Source organism: Oncorhynchus keta, chromosome 4 (genome assembly GCF_023373465.1).
Source record: "Oncorhynchus keta strain PuntledgeMale-10-30-2019 chromosome 4, Oket_V2, whole genome shotgun sequence".
Classification (NCBI taxonomy): Eukaryota; Metazoa; Chordata; class Actinopteri; order Salmoniformes; family Salmonidae; genus Oncorhynchus; species Oncorhynchus keta.
Genome location: NC_068424.1, coordinates 47,136,058 through 47,151,464, shown reverse-complemented (window position 1 = coordinate 47,151,464; position 15,407 = coordinate 47,136,058). Strand labels below are relative to the sequence as shown.

Below are 15,407 nucleotides of genomic sequence, written 5' to 3'. Positions count from 1 at the left end.
TTCATATCTTTATGGGACATAAAAGATTAATGAAAGTACAGAAAAGAACGGGTCATAAAAAGGCCCTGGAATTATGCTGTGGCCTAAATATATGAGTTACCTCACTGAATATTAAACGAATTCCTAACTTTGAAAGCAGGGGTCAATATGATTCAGTAGAGCCATATTAAATCATCAATAACAATACTCTATTTTGCTTTTGTTTGATATATCCTATTTCCTCTGTACATTGTTTCTAATATTCACACATTAGCGCACAACACGAGATATTTTGATATCATATTATTATTATTATTAAATAAAAACGTTCCTTTTGGAACGAATATAGTCATTCAGAGGTGCAGGGATGCGTGCTTAGGTGAAGAACTGACGTCTGTTTCGATGAGCAGTGACGCACAGTCAGTCAGTCAGCTTCAAAGTGACCCTTCTTTTCAAGTGGTATTAGTGCGTTTTGAAGTCCGGCATACGATTTTCTTAAACGCTTTACGGAAATCCCTGTTGAAAATGGTATATATCATAGGGTTCACTGAGCTGTTACAGTAGCCAATCCAGAAGAAGGCGTTGAAGAGCGCGCCGGGTATGTAGCAGCTCTCCCTGCAGATCGCGTGCAGGCTGTATGTGAAAAAGAAAGGGAACCAGCAGAGTACGAACACCCCCATCACCACGGCCAGCACGAACGTGAAGCGCTTCTCGCGCATCTGGGCCACTTTAGTCTTGGACGCAGCCGCCACGAGGTGATGCCGATGTGCCGCGAGGTGATGTCGCTGGGCCACCAGGGTCGCGTTGGTAGCGTTTTGTGGGTCTTGGAAAAGCTGCGAGGCGCGCGCTGAGGCCCAGGAGAGACGGCAGCTCTGTGGCGGGCAGCAGTCCGAGACCTCCACCTTCCTACGCTTGGAGAAGCGGTGGTTCCGTGGTTTGTTGTCCGACGTACAGCAGCTCTCCTCCAAGTCGATATAATCCAGCTCCTCCTGCCTGTGGTGGTCCTCGGAGCTCTGGCTACTGGGGCTCTCCATCTCCATCCGCTCCTTCCTCACGAAGCACGTCTCGGACTGAGAGGGCTGCCTCTCCAGGCCGGTCTTAGCCACGAACACGGTGGAGGAGCGCTGCTTGGCCACTTTATAGATTTTACAGTACACCAGGATCATGATGAGGCCCGGGGCGAAGAAGGACACGAGGCAAGAAGATAGGATGTACCAGGTCTCGTTGTTTAACAGACACTCATGCTCGTTGTGCTTGGTCATGATGAGAGGTGGGAAGGAGATGACGGCGGAGATGACCCACACCATGGCTATCATGGACTTGATTCGCTTGGGGGTCCGCTTCAGGTTGTAGCTCACGGCCTTGGTGACTGACCAGTAGCGGTCCAGACTGATGGCGCACAGGTGGACTATGGAGGAGGTGCAGAAGAGGACGTCCAGTGCCAGATAAAAGGCGCACCAGGTGCTCCCAAAGTACCAGTAACCCATGACCTCATTGGCAAGGGAGAACGGGATGACCAGTGTCGCCACGAGGATGTCTGCGCACGCCAGGGACACCAGGAAAAGGTTCTGGGGGGCGCGGAGAGCCCGGCTGGTGAGCACGGCCACGATGACCAGCGCGTTACCGACGATGGTGACCAGAATGATCACGGTGACCACAAGGATTATGAGCGCGGAGCCCACCTCCGTTTGCGGGAGAGGTCTTGGGGCGCTCGAGGTGTTGGTATCCTGCGAGGTATTGGTAACGGTGGTAAACTTGGCTACATCCATCCTGAACGCATCTTCTCTTGGTTAATTTTTAGTGTGTGCCTTTCCGCCCCAAAACACTTAACTTGGAAGCATTCAAATGTTGATCAAGTCATTAGTCCTAGAGAATGTAATCAGTGGAGACGCGCTGTGCGTGAGGTTGTGTGATCAGTGAACAGATATAGAGCACATTGGTAAAATACCCGAGGGCCCATTGCGTCCTGGCGAGCTGCTCTCATCTTCAGTTCCATAGAGGGTCCGCAAAATGTTGGCGACCCAAGCCCAGCTCGCTCCGTGGCCACAACGTATCCAGTATGTGGTTGCCACTATAAAGTCCGGAAACCAGATAAGTAAGTCTACATGTTAGGCTAACGTTCCAGGAGCATTAGCAACATGTTGTTTCTGTTATCTCTCGGTCTTTCCCGTGCGCAGTGCTGTAGTTTTTTGTTGTTAAAGCCTTGTGTCGCCAGTTACGCACAAGAGGCAGCGCGCACTGCGAGACACACACTGCTAGTGGAATTTGTGTGCATGCGGGAGTGAAGTGGGTGACATCACTCCTAAGACCAACCTATCGTCAAACTAAGCGAAAGAGAGAGAGAGAAAGAGAAAGAGAGAAAGAGAGAAAGAGAGAGAGAGAGAGAGAGAGAGAGAGAGAGAGAGAGAGAGAGAGAGAGAGAGAGAGAGAGAGAGAGAGGTCTGAGTTTACTTTGGATAAGGAACAGCTGAGGGGAGACTGCAGGTGGCTAGAATTACCTGTTTGGTTATTTTCTATTTCCAAACCTGATTCACCTCTTATCCATATAAAAAATAGTACAGCCCAGCTACATGTTATAATGGAAGTTGATAAATAAAAATAAGAGTAATGTATCCATCACCATCATCACCTGTTATTATCATTTGATATCACATGTAGAACAGCATGAATGGTATGTCAGCCTATATGTTGACTTTGGGGTAAAGTTCACAACTACCATTACAAAGTGATCCATTTTAAGCAGGAAACAAGGTGTCTGCTGACATGATCATCTGTGATGAGATGCTGTGTGTGTGTGTGTGTGTGTGTGTGTGTGTGTGTGTGTGTGTGTGTGTGTGTGTGTGTGTGTGTGTGTGTGTGTGTGTGTGTGCGTGCGTGCGTGCGTGCGTGCGTGCGTGCGTGCGTGTGTGTACGTGTGCGTCTATAAACATAATCTGCAATGTAAGCATTGCTGGGAGGTTTAGGGACAAACAAAACATGTCTATTCATCTTTCATAGCTTGATGTGTTGTTTACTTGATTTACTTTGACCATTCCATCTGGTAAGTCTTCTTCTTCACTCCCTGAACTTCGCTCATGCAATGCTGAGCAGATAATAAAGAGATGGAAACTGTACAGATTGCTATTCTATTCAAACCGGCAAATTAGCCATGTTTAAATAATGTCTCAATGTGCAGAGATAGCAATGATAACACAAGTTACATTATACATTCACCACACTCTCTCTCTTTTTCATAGAACACAAGGAGATTGAAATGAGAGAAATAGCTGGCTGACCGTTTAGCCCCCCCGGAACACATTTGCTGTAGGGAGCTAGCCTAGTGATATAACATAATGCTCTGTTCAGCTGTGCTGTGGCAGGGCTGGGTGTAAAACTATGTAACCATTAGAAGCGTGGAGATAAGAGGATGGAGGAGACAAAGCTATCACAGCCACTAAGAGTCACGGGGCAAAGCGTGGCTGATTGCTATTCGGCTCTGCTCTGAATGCGCTGGTGCAGATGTATGACAATTGTGTAATTTTATGTTCGGGAGCCCAAAAAAAACAGGCCAAATAAAATGTTATTTTTCACATGCTTTGTAAACAACAAGTGGACACAAACAGTGAAATGCTTACTTACGGGCCTTTCTCAACAATGCAGATACACAATAAAATACAAAATAGAAAACTAATAACACAAGAAATAAAAACACAGTGAGTAACGATTATTTGTCTCTTTACCAGCACAGAGTCAATGTGCATGCGTACGAGGTAATTGAGGTAAATATGTAAGTACTGTATACTGTAGGTAGGGATAAAGATGAGGCACCAGGATTGATAATATGCGGGGGCAGCAGCTAATGTGATTATTCAAATTTTTAGTGCACAAGGGGGTCAATGCAGATGATCTGCGTAGGTATTTGGTTAACTATTGAGCAGTATATGGCTTGAGAATGGATGCCATTCATGGTCCTGTTGGTTCCAGACTTGGTGCATCGTATCGCTTGCTGTGTGGTAGAAGAGAGAACATTCTATGACTTGGGTGGCTGGAGTCTTTGACAATTTTTAGGGCCTTCCTTTGACGGCTTGGTATAGAGGTCCTGGATGGCAGGGAGCTCGGACCCAGTGATGTACTGGGTTGTACAAACTACCCTTTGTAGTTCCTTCTGGTCGGATGCCAAGCAGTTGCCATATCAAGAGGAGATGCAGCCAGTCAAGATACTCTCAATGGTGCAGCTGTATAACCTTTTGAGGATCTAAGGGCCCACGCCAAAGCACTCCATTTGCAATGGAAACAGGGTGTGCAGACAGGAGGGTTGAGTGTGTATGTTCTCTATGAGAGTGTGACATTGTACATGTGTCTTGTTCTGAGTGGTTGTGTGTTATTTTGAGTGTGTGCATGAAATACGTTGTGTGTTATTTTGAGTGTGTCCGTGCAGGGTGTGTGTTATTTTGAGTGTGTGCATGCAATATGGTGTGTGTTATTTTAAATGTGTGTGCGTGCAATATGGTGTGTGTTATTTTGAGTGTGTACGTACAATATGGTGTGTGTTATTTTGAGTGAGTAAGTACAATTCGGTGTGTGTTGTTTTGAGTGTGTGCACACAATACAGTGTGTGTTATTTTGAGAGTGTATGCAACATGGTGTGTGTTATTTTGAGTCTGTGTGTGCAATACGGTGTATGTTATTTTGAATGTGTGCGTGTGTTGTCAGGATGCTCAGTTTTAGCATCCCTCTGTAGGGGTACATGCAGCAGTGGTCCCCTCTCACCCTCCTCACCCCCCCATCCGTCCCTGAATCTGAGCTATAAATCCCAATGAGTGCTGAGTGCTGAGAGGTACTGCCCACCTAAAGGGAGACTGTCACAGTGGATCAGAGCGAGGCCTGGTGCTGCAGATATGGTCCCGGTGCTCCACCTGTGATACAGACACAGAACATTAGCCTCACAGGCCCAGACCCACCTCAGCTCACCTCTGCTCCAGTCCAGTCATTATCAGGACGACATGCTCTTTCAGATAGTAGCAAGCAGAAAAATACACAAAAACATTTGTAGGTCATACAGTTGCAAGGCTATTTGGGGTTTTAAAAAGGAGAGAGGTAATGTTTAGAACATTCAGAGATGTACAACTGTAGTGTATTCTGTAACTTTTCATCAGCTGTATAAACCATTCTTTCACCTTGTACCCATGAAATAGAGTTAAAAACCAATGGTATACCTGCTCAATTGAAATCAGGTACATTATCGGCCTTTAATAAAGACGTTGTAGGTGTGGTTTGAATAGCTGTAGACATAACACTTCAAGATTCAACTTTTCACCCCATAACGAGTCCAATTGTACAGTGTTGTATTCAGGTGCTGACACAGTCCAGATAAAAAAATAAAAAATGCACTCCCATTTATCAAGGCCTGATGAAAAAACAAATCCTGCACTGTCTGGCAGTACTTCAGCAATCTCCTCAAGACCATATCAAATGTTCAAGGCAGCGCCAAGGACAACTATCACCAGTGCTCAAAGAAATGTGGTTTACAGTAAACATCAGTTTTGTGATTTCGTAACAAAATGTCATTGTTAGAGCTGATAAGCATTCAAAGCTAAAAGTCAATGCCAGCGTTTCAATGTCTGATTGAGACTTGTTTGGAGACTACAAGTTGTGGGTTTCAGGAAAGTTGTGAGTAAACACTTCCCCCGATACAAACGTGCACTCACATGAACACACCTCCATCCCAACCCCCTTCCATCTGTACCTATTCCTAGTTGCGAAACAATACCCCACATCCTGCTGGTTGGTCTCCAGCTTCCTGCTGTGATGTAATCAACACACCTAATTAGAGGTGGATGTGCATCACAGCCCCGTCCTGACTCCCAATCCACATCCCTTCACTGTGGCCAAAGAGTTTCGCTTGACCTAACATCCCATAAAACAACACAATTCAACCTCCCACCTACAATCTCTCTCCCAAGCTTCAACTCTCACCTCCTACCACAGTACATAGGGCTGGATAAATATAGGGGCTTACTGGGGCTGAAGCCCCAGAGCCCAGACCCATGGGGAACCCAGGAGGCAGAAAATAAAGCCAATAATATAAATGTGACAACAACCTCTCCCTCAACATCAGCAAGACCAAGGAGCTGATCGTGGACTATAGGAGGAAAGGTGAGAGCACGCCCCCATCCACATCGACAGGGCTGTTGTGGAGTGGATCGAGAGCTTCAAGTTCCTTGTTGTCCACATCACTAAGGACTTCACATGGTCCACACACACCCGCACAGTCATGAAGAGGGCACGGCAGAGCCTCTTCCCACTCTGGAGGCTGAAAAGATTTGGCCTGGTTCCTCAGATCCTCCAAAAGTTCTACAGATGAACAATTGAGAGCATCTTGACGGGCTCTATCACCGCTTGGCATGGCAATTGCACCGCCCTTGACTGCAAAGCACTACAGAGGGTGATGCGGACAGCCCAGTACATACTACTTGTTCTTTATTTTACTCTTATTATTAACTATCCAGATGCCAAGTCACCTTACCCTGTCTTCTTGTACATACAGTATCAACCTCAAATATCTCGTACCGCTGCACATTGATCTGGTACTGGTACTCCGTGTATACAGTGCCTTCGGAAAGTATTCAAACCCCTTGACATTTTCCACATTTTGTTAGGTTACAGCCTTATTCTAAATTTAATCAAGTTTGTTTTTTCCTCATCAATGTACACACAAAGCAAAATCATTATTTTTGATTTTGAATACTTATGTAAAATATTTAATTTACTTAAGTATTCAGACCCTTTGTTGAAGCACCTTTGGCAGTGATTACAGCCTGAAGTCTTCTTGGGTATGATGCTACAAGCTTTGCACACCTGTATTTGGGGAGTTTCTCCCATTCTTCTCTGCAGATCCTCTCAAGATCTGTCAGGTTGGATGGGGAGAGTTCCTGCACAGCTATTTTCAGGTCTTTCCAGAGATGTTCGATCAGGTTTAAGTCTGGGCTCTGGCTGGGCCACTCAAGGACATTCAGAGACTTGTCCCGAAGCCACTCCTACATTGTCTTGATCGTTGTCCTGTTGAAAGGTGAACCTTCACCCCACTCTGAGGTCCTGAGTGGTCTGGAGCAGGTTTTCATCAAGGATCTCTCTGTACTTTGCTCTGTTCATCTTTGGCTCGATCCTGACTAGTCTCCCAGTCCATGGCGCTGAAAAACATCCCCACAGCATGATGATGCCTCCAGATATGACGCTTAGCATTCAGTCCAAGGAGTTCAATCACCAGTCTCAACGTCAACAGTGAAGAGTCGACTCCGGGATGCTTGCTTTCTGTTGACATTGAAACTGGTGTTTTGCGGGTACTATTTAATGTAGTTGCCAGTTGAGGACTTGTGAGGCATCTGTTTCTCAATCTAGACACTCTAATGTACTTGTCCTCTTGCTCAGTTGTGCACTGGGGCCTCCCACTCCTCTTTCTTTTCTGGTTAAAGCCAGTTTGTGATCTTCAGTTTCTTGGCAGTTTCTCGCATGGAATAGCCATTTCTGAGAACAAGAATAGACTGACTAGTTTCAGAAGAAAGTTCCTTGTTTCTGGCCATTTTGCGCCTGTAATTGAACCCACAAATGCTGATGCTCCAGATACTCAGCTAATCTAAAGAAAGCCAGTTGTATTGCTTCTTTAATCAGAACAACAGTTTTCAGCTGTGCTAACATAATTGCAAAAGTGTTTTCTATGATCAATTAGCCTTTTAATGATAAACTTGGATTAGCTAACATAACGTGCATTGGAACACAGGAATGATGGTTGCTGATAATGGGCCTCTAGAATTTCCATTAAAAACCAGCTTTTCCAGCTACAATAGTCATTTACAACATTAACAATGTCTACACTGTATTTCTGATCAATTTAATGTTATTATAATAGACAAAAATGTTGCTTTTCTTTCAAAAACAAGGATATTTCTAAGTGACCCCAAACTTTTGAACGGTAGTGTACATATATGACTGTGCGTTATCCTAGAGACTTTGCACATAACTAGATAATGTAGCTAGCATTTAAAGCTATTGTCACGTTCTGACCTTAGTTCTTTTGTTATGTCTTTGTTTTAGTATGGTCAGGGCGTGAGTTGGGTGTGTTGTCTATGTTCCTTTTTCTATGTTCTGGGATTTCTGTGTTTGGCATGGTATGGTTCTCAATCAGAGGCAGCTGTCAATCGTTGTTCCTGATTGAGAACCATACTTACGTAGCCTGGTTTCACTTTTGAGTTGTGGGTGATTGTTTCCTGTGTCTGTACCACACGGGACTATTTCGATTTTCATTTGTTCATTCACAGTGTTATTTTATATTTTTGTAGTGTTCAGTTTTATATATTAAAATAGACACTTACCACGCTGCGCATTGGTCCGACATATCTTACTCCTCGTCAGAAGAAGAGGACAATCGTTACAGCTATTTAATGCTATTGTAACACTACTGTACCGGTAGGCTTGCTACTTGCTATCTAGCGAATGTTAGTAAGGGTTTGTGTGTCTCTGTGAAAAGATAGCTAACCATTTATACATAACCTATTTATTTATGTGTGTGTGTGTGTGTGTGTGTGTGTGTGTGTGTGTGTGTGTGTGTGTGTGTGTGTGTGTGTGTGTGTGTGTGTGTGTGTGTGTGTGTGTGTGTGTGTGTGTGTGTGTGTGTGTGTGTGTGTGTGTGTGTGTGCACGCTCTGTGTGTAAGTTTCCGCAGAAGTGCAGCAGTGTGTTTTGATGACTCTCTCGTGACAGTGTCAGAGGGGGACTGAGAGCTGGGAGAGTTCAAGGTGACTGTGGAAAGGGAAAGTCGCGGGAGTAGCCCTGCCTTCTGTTGCATGCACAAAGCCATAGAGCTTTCAATAACACTCCATCACTGGTAAGACAGGGGGGAGAAAGAGCTGATGAGGGAGGAGATGGGGAAGGGAGGCAAGAGAGACACAGGGGGAGGAGGAAGTGTGAAGTTGTGGAGAGTCTGAGAGTTGGACGTTCTAAGTCTGTGCTCACTGTTTCTGTCTCTCTTTCCAAAAAGCCTAACTGTTTTTGAATCTGGAGACACTGGAACAGATCCAGCATGAGTATATCAAGGTAAGTCAGTCTGAACTGGACGAAACCGGTCCACACAGGCTAGACCCATATAGACAATCTGTCAACCATATTAGACTAAAACTTAAAAACACTACAATGTTACATTCCCATCAATCATCTACTCTCAGCTTCAGGACCACAGATTGGAGAAGAAGTGTCACATGGTCCAGTGTGATGGAATGCTGGTGGTGAATAAAATCACTACTGTGAGAGAGGTGAGAGAGAAAGGGGGAGTAGGGAAGGGGTAAAGGGGCAGAGCACGTGCTTCCCAATGTGCTCTGGTGTGTGTGTGTGTGTGTGTGTGTGTGTGTGTGTGTGTGTGTGTGTGTGTGTGTGTGTGTGTGTGTGTGTGTGTGTGTGTGTGTGTGTGTGTGTGTGTGTGTGTGTGTGTGTGTGTGTGTGTGTGTGTGTGTGTGTTAGAGTTGAATGGCAGTAACCGAGACTTACTGGGATTTACTGCCCAAAAAACTATTTTCCCAGGATAAATAATACATTATTTATATGCCCAGCATGGCGTGAAATGGAACTGTTAAATTATATGCAATGTCTATATCTGGCTTCTCTATGGCCTCTGCATGATGAATCATCAACGCTCAGGGTAGGACAGACTGCCCATCTCAGTATGGAGCTCAGTTTTTTCTCCTGACAGTTAGGGCTGAATTTTCTGCAGCATAGTCTATGCTACAGTAATATAAAGACATAATGCACGTCTAATTTACCCTTCTCTATCTCGCTTTCAGGGGTCACCTTGTTTTTTTTATTGTAACGATTTTTTTTTCAGAACAGCCTACCACTAGAATATTGAATATCATCACTTTAAATCAGTGCAGGCCTGAGCACTCTCTCAAGTCATTCTTTCTCTCCATCAACTCCATTCAAATTGAATCCAAAATAGATAATCCAGCTCTAGATTGATATATAGGCCTAAATATAAAGTAGATGTCCTAGTCTACCTCTTTCAGGTAATACATTCAATGCAGGATTAGCCTTATATTTACCTAATTAATCATGGGTTATGCATAGTAAGCTTCTGACTTCTAGCTACTGTCTCTTGCGCAATACGCACGCAACAGTGCTCTGCTGGCCTCCCTCTAAAAACGCTCCTTAGCTCTTGGAGTCAAGTGAAAGCCCTTTTCATCTAATTCTGGTCCTATATTATTCAAGGATACCGTTAGAATGATGAAGATAAGGACAACGAAACGTATTTGATTTAACTGTTGAAAGCGAGGAAGGAATGAAACAACAATAGACAGAAACGGAGGAGGTAGACTGACATTAGAGGAAATATTATACAATGTAGGTCTATGTATGCATCATCCTACTACTTATACAAATAAGCCCTATTACATTTCAAAATGGAGATCAAATTCGCTAGCCAAACTTGTAACTTTGTAGGCTGCATGTGCTGCACGTAAATCGCATGTTTTCTCCCTGCTTTATAATGGTTTTAACGATGTGCGTAATTACAGTCCATATAACACAGTATAGTACAATACAATAATTTACAGTAATACAGTTCACACTAAAAAAGATGAGCCTACTGGAGCGAGTTTCGTGTATTTACCCAAGATAGCATATAGCTAGCTACATCTAAGGTCTTTTTTTTTGTCTGTCTTGGGTAATGTGTGGTAGCCTATATCACATATGTATTGGATAAAGGAACAGTCAATTGGGCTTTTGGGGGCTTGGGCTCATTAAATGTCGATCATGTCGGACTCATAAAATGTATTTAATATGGCTCTTCAGGCTCAGGTAGCATGAGTTTTAAATGTTCATGATGATCAAAGCTCTAATCAGACCCAGACATACAGTTGAAGTTGGACGTTTACATACACCTTAGTCAAATACATTAAAACTCAGTTTTTCACAATTCCTGACATTTAATCCCAGTAAAAATTCACTGTTTTAGGTCAGTTAGGATCACCACTTCATTTTAAGAATGTGAAATGTCAGAATAATAGTAGAGAGAATGCTTTATTTCAACTTTTATTTATTTCCTCACATTCCCAGTAGGTCAGACGTTTACATACACTCAATTAGTATTTGGTGGCATTTTCCTTTAAATTGTTTAACTTGGGTCAAACGTTTTGGGTAGCCTTTCACAAGCTTCCAATAATAAGTGGGGTGAATGTTTTTTTTTCTCCTCCTGGCATAGCTGGTGTAACTCAGTCAGGTTTGTAGGCCTCCTTGCTCGCACATGCTTTTTCAGTTCTGCCCACAATAGGATTGAGGTCATTGTCCATTTGGAAGACCCATTTGTGACCAAGCTTAAGCTTCCTGACTGATGTCTTGAGATGTTGCTTCAATATATCCACATATATTTCTTCCACATGATACCATCTATTTTGTGAAGTGCACCAGGCCTTCCTGCAGCAAAGCACCCCCACAACATGATGCTGCCACCCCCGTGCTTCACAGTTGGGGTGGTGTTCTTTGGCTTGCAAGCCTCCCCTTTTTCCCCCAACATAACAATGGTCATTATGGCCAAACAGTTCTATTTCTGCTTCATCAGACCAGATTACATTTCTCCAAAAAGTACAATCTTTGTCCCCATGCACAGTTGCAAACCGCAGTCTGTCTTTTTTATGGCAGTTTTGGAGCAGTGGCTTCTTCCTTGCTGAGCGACCTTTCAGATTATGTCGATATAAGACTTGCTTTACTGTGGATATAGATACTTTTGTACCTCTTTTCTCTAGCATCTTCACAAGGTCCTTTGCTGTTGTTCTGGGATTGATTTGCACTTTTCGCACCAAAGTACATTCAATTCTAGGAGACAGAACTCATCTCCTTCCTGAGCGGTATGATGGCTGTGTGGTCCCATGGTGTTTATAATTGCGTACTATTGTTTGTACACATGAATGTGGTACCTTCAGGTGTTTGGAAATTGCTTCCAACGATGAAGCAGACTTGTGGAGGTCTACCATTTTTTTTCTGAGGTCTTGGCTGATATCTTTTGATTTTCCCATGATGTCAAGCAAAGAGGCACTGAGTTTGAAGGTAGTCCTTGAAATACATCCACAGGTACACCTCCAATTGACGTCAATTAGCCTATCAGAAGCTACTAAAGACATTCCATAATTTTCTGGAATTTTCCAAGCTGTTTAAAGGCACAGTCAACTTAGTGCATGTAAACGTCTGACCCACTGGAATTGTGATACAGTGTGTTATAAGTGAAATAATCTGTCTGTGAACAATTGTTGGAAAAATACTTGTGTCATGCTCAAAGTAGATGTCCTAACCGACTTGCCAAAACTATAGTTTGTTTAACAAGAACATTGTGGAGTGGTTGAAAAACGAGTTTTAATGACTCCAACCTAAGTGTTTGTAAACTTCCGACTTCAACTGTATGTACAGTACCTTTCAAATGTTTGGAGTCACTTAGAAATGTCATTGTTTTTGAAAACCCTTTTGCAATTATGTTAGCACAGCTGAAAACTGTTGTTCTGTTTAAAGAAGCAATAAAACTGACCTTCTTTAGACTTGAGTATCTTGAGCATCAGCATTTGTGGGTTCGATTACAGGCTCAAAATGGCCAGAAACAAAGAACTTTCTTCTGAAAATCATCAGTCTATTCTTGTTCTGAGAAATTAAGGCTATTCCATGTGAGAAATTGCCAAGAATCTGAAGATCTCATACTCCCTTCACAGAACGCAAACTGGCTCTAACCAGAATAGAAAGAGGAGTGGGAGGTGTGGTGGCAAATCGGCTCAAATATGACGCACTCAAGAACTTTGTAAAAATCAATAGGCTTTTAATAACAAGGTATCGCAAGCCGGAGTGGTCCGCGGAGCACACACCTTTTCCAGAGCCCTGGCTCCAGTATTTATCCACATATTGCATATGAGCCCATCCCACATGCAAAATGAGTTTACATTCCAATCCATGCATCCTGCTTGTTCAGCTCAATAATGCTCATACCTGCTTTCCGTCAGATTATAATGATGACAAGACCCTTGCTTTGTTCCTGCACTTAACTAAATGCATTCTTTTGTTTGTGTATTATCTAAGATCAGCAGACTATGTGTCTCCTCACTTTCTAGCGTGTCCAGCTATACTAAAAATAATATACATTCCTCTATTTTACAGCCCTATGTTTTGGCTCTGCACTTAGCTCAATATGTTACTATGTATGTGTGTCTTTATCTCAGAGCAACAGACTATGTGTCTTCTCTGTCATTCCTTCTGCATCTCTATGTCCTAAAAATATGCAAACTATGTCTATTGGTCATCAGTTAGTCATTTGACTGACCCCCTCCTTTGTATATCCCTCTGGCCTTGGTATGTCCAGCTATCCTAGCACCTGTGTCACCTTCCCTTCATGTAGTCTGTTTTTAGTGTTCAGCTATTCTATACATCTTATGCATTTGTCTATGTGTTATATTTGCACCCACAGAGGCCCCGGTGCACAATAGAGCAAGTGGACAAGTACATTCATGTCTAGTTTGAGAAACTATCTGCCCGAATGGATAATGCCAACTTGGTGGAGGAGGAATAATGGTTTGGGGCTGTTTCTCATGGTTCAGACTTGGCCCCTTAGTTCCAGTGTAGGGAAATCTTAACTGTACAGCATAGGCATTCCCTAACAGAAATATGCAAATACATGCTATGACAAACCTATAGAATCTCGCTAGCTTATGCTTGGCTCTGGCCCCTCCTTGCTTGTGTCTCTTCACTCTAATTTGTTCCCATTGGAAATTATAGGCTGTGGTCTATCTTGGGTTAGTTATAAAAGTCTTTGGTGTCAGATGTCTGTTTCAAACATATTTTTTACATCAGTTCAGTCATCATAATTCATAAAATGGCCATAGTCCACATACACCCATAACACTGGTTCAGTCATATTGCTTATATTCTAGCTAGGTAAGTAAATTAACATAGATGTTGTATGTATTGGTGCCAATTCATTGGTGAGAGACTATGTCAACGTTAGTCTTCACTGGTTTACCTGAGCTTTACCTGAGTGATTGCTGAATTTAGACGCTCCTACCTTAGCCTACGACCCAATCAAAAATCAAACATTAGGACCTTAACCCTGTGCACTAATCTGAGAGGACTACATACAATCTGGTCAAAATTATATAAAGTCTTTCAGGGAAAGGTGGAGCATTTTCTGCATTACCCATACCAACCTAATTATCTTGGACCTGAAAAAAGACATTGGATATGCTTTTGAGCATGGTGGAGTTATTAATTACACTTTGGATGGTGCATCAATGCACCCTGTCAGCACAAAAATATAGGTGTTCTTTTTAACTTAGTTGCCGGAGAGGAAGGAAACCACTCGGGGATTTCACCATGAGGCCAATGGTGACTACAACCTCTTGGGACAAAAAATATTACTAGAAAATATTAATATTCATGAAATCACAAGTGAAATATATTGAGACATAGCTTAGCCTTTTGTTAATCACCCTGTCATCTTAGATTTTGAAATGATGCTTTACAGCCAAAGCAAGACAAGCATTTGTGTAAATTTATCGATAGCCTAGCATAGCATTATGCCTAGCTAGCAGCAGGCAACCTTGTCACAAATCAGAAAAGCAATCAAATGAAATCGTTTACCTTTGATGAGCTTCGGATGTTTTCACTCACGAGACTCCCAGTTAGATAGCAAATGTTCCTTTTTTTTTCAAAAATATTATTTTTGTAGCCTTAATAGCTCCGTTAGTTCTTCACGTTTGGCTGAGAATTCGACTGGAAATTGTGGTCACGACAACGCCGAAAAATATTCCAAATTAGCTCCATAATATCGACAACAACATGGCAAATGTTGTTTATCCTCAAGGTGTTTTTCAAATATCTATTAGATAATATATCAACCGGGACAGCTGTATTTTCAGTAAGACCGGGAGGAAAAATAGCTACCTCTGTCTATTACGCAAGAATTATTCAGAGTCCTCAGCCGGACACTTACGCAATGTAGTCGTTTACGCTAATTCTTCAACATAAATCTAGTTGATAGCCCATTCACTGCTCAATAGGGACGCATCGGAACGCAGAGCTTTCAAAACATGAGTTACTTCCTGATTGGATTTTTCTCAGGCTTTCGCCTGCAATATCAGTTCTGTTATACTCACAGACAACAACTTTAGAGTGTTTTCTATCCTAAGCTGTCAATTATATGCATATTCTAGCATCTTGTCCTGAAAAAATTGCCCATTTACTTTGGGAACGTTATTTTTCCAAAAATGAAAATAGTGCCCCCTAGTTTCAAGAGGTTTTAAAAAAGTTACAGAGTTTAATGGCTGTGATAGGAGAAAACTGAGGATGGATAAACAACATTGCACTTACTCCACAATACTAATACTAACCTAAGTGGCAGAGTGAAAAGAAGGAAGCCTGTACAGAATAAAAATATTC

General features: G+C 42.7%; 1 protein-coding gene across 1 annotated transcript in view; it reads right to left on the bottom strand.

Moving 5' to 3' along the window:
• The window catches only part of LOC118375959 (alpha-2Db adrenergic receptor-like), a 7,986-nt gene extending 3,268 nt beyond the window's left edge, over positions 1–4,718 (bottom strand). Inside the window, exon 1 of the mRNA XM_035762606.2 lies at positions 1–4,718. This exon is cut by the window's left edge and continues 3,268 nt beyond it. Within this exon, the coding sequence (XP_035618499.1) occupies positions 432–1,748 (1,317 nt within the window). The 5' untranslated portion in view covers positions 1,749–4,718 and the 3' untranslated portion in view covers positions 1–431.
• Between the last annotated feature and the right edge of the window lie 10,689 nt (positions 4,719–15,407).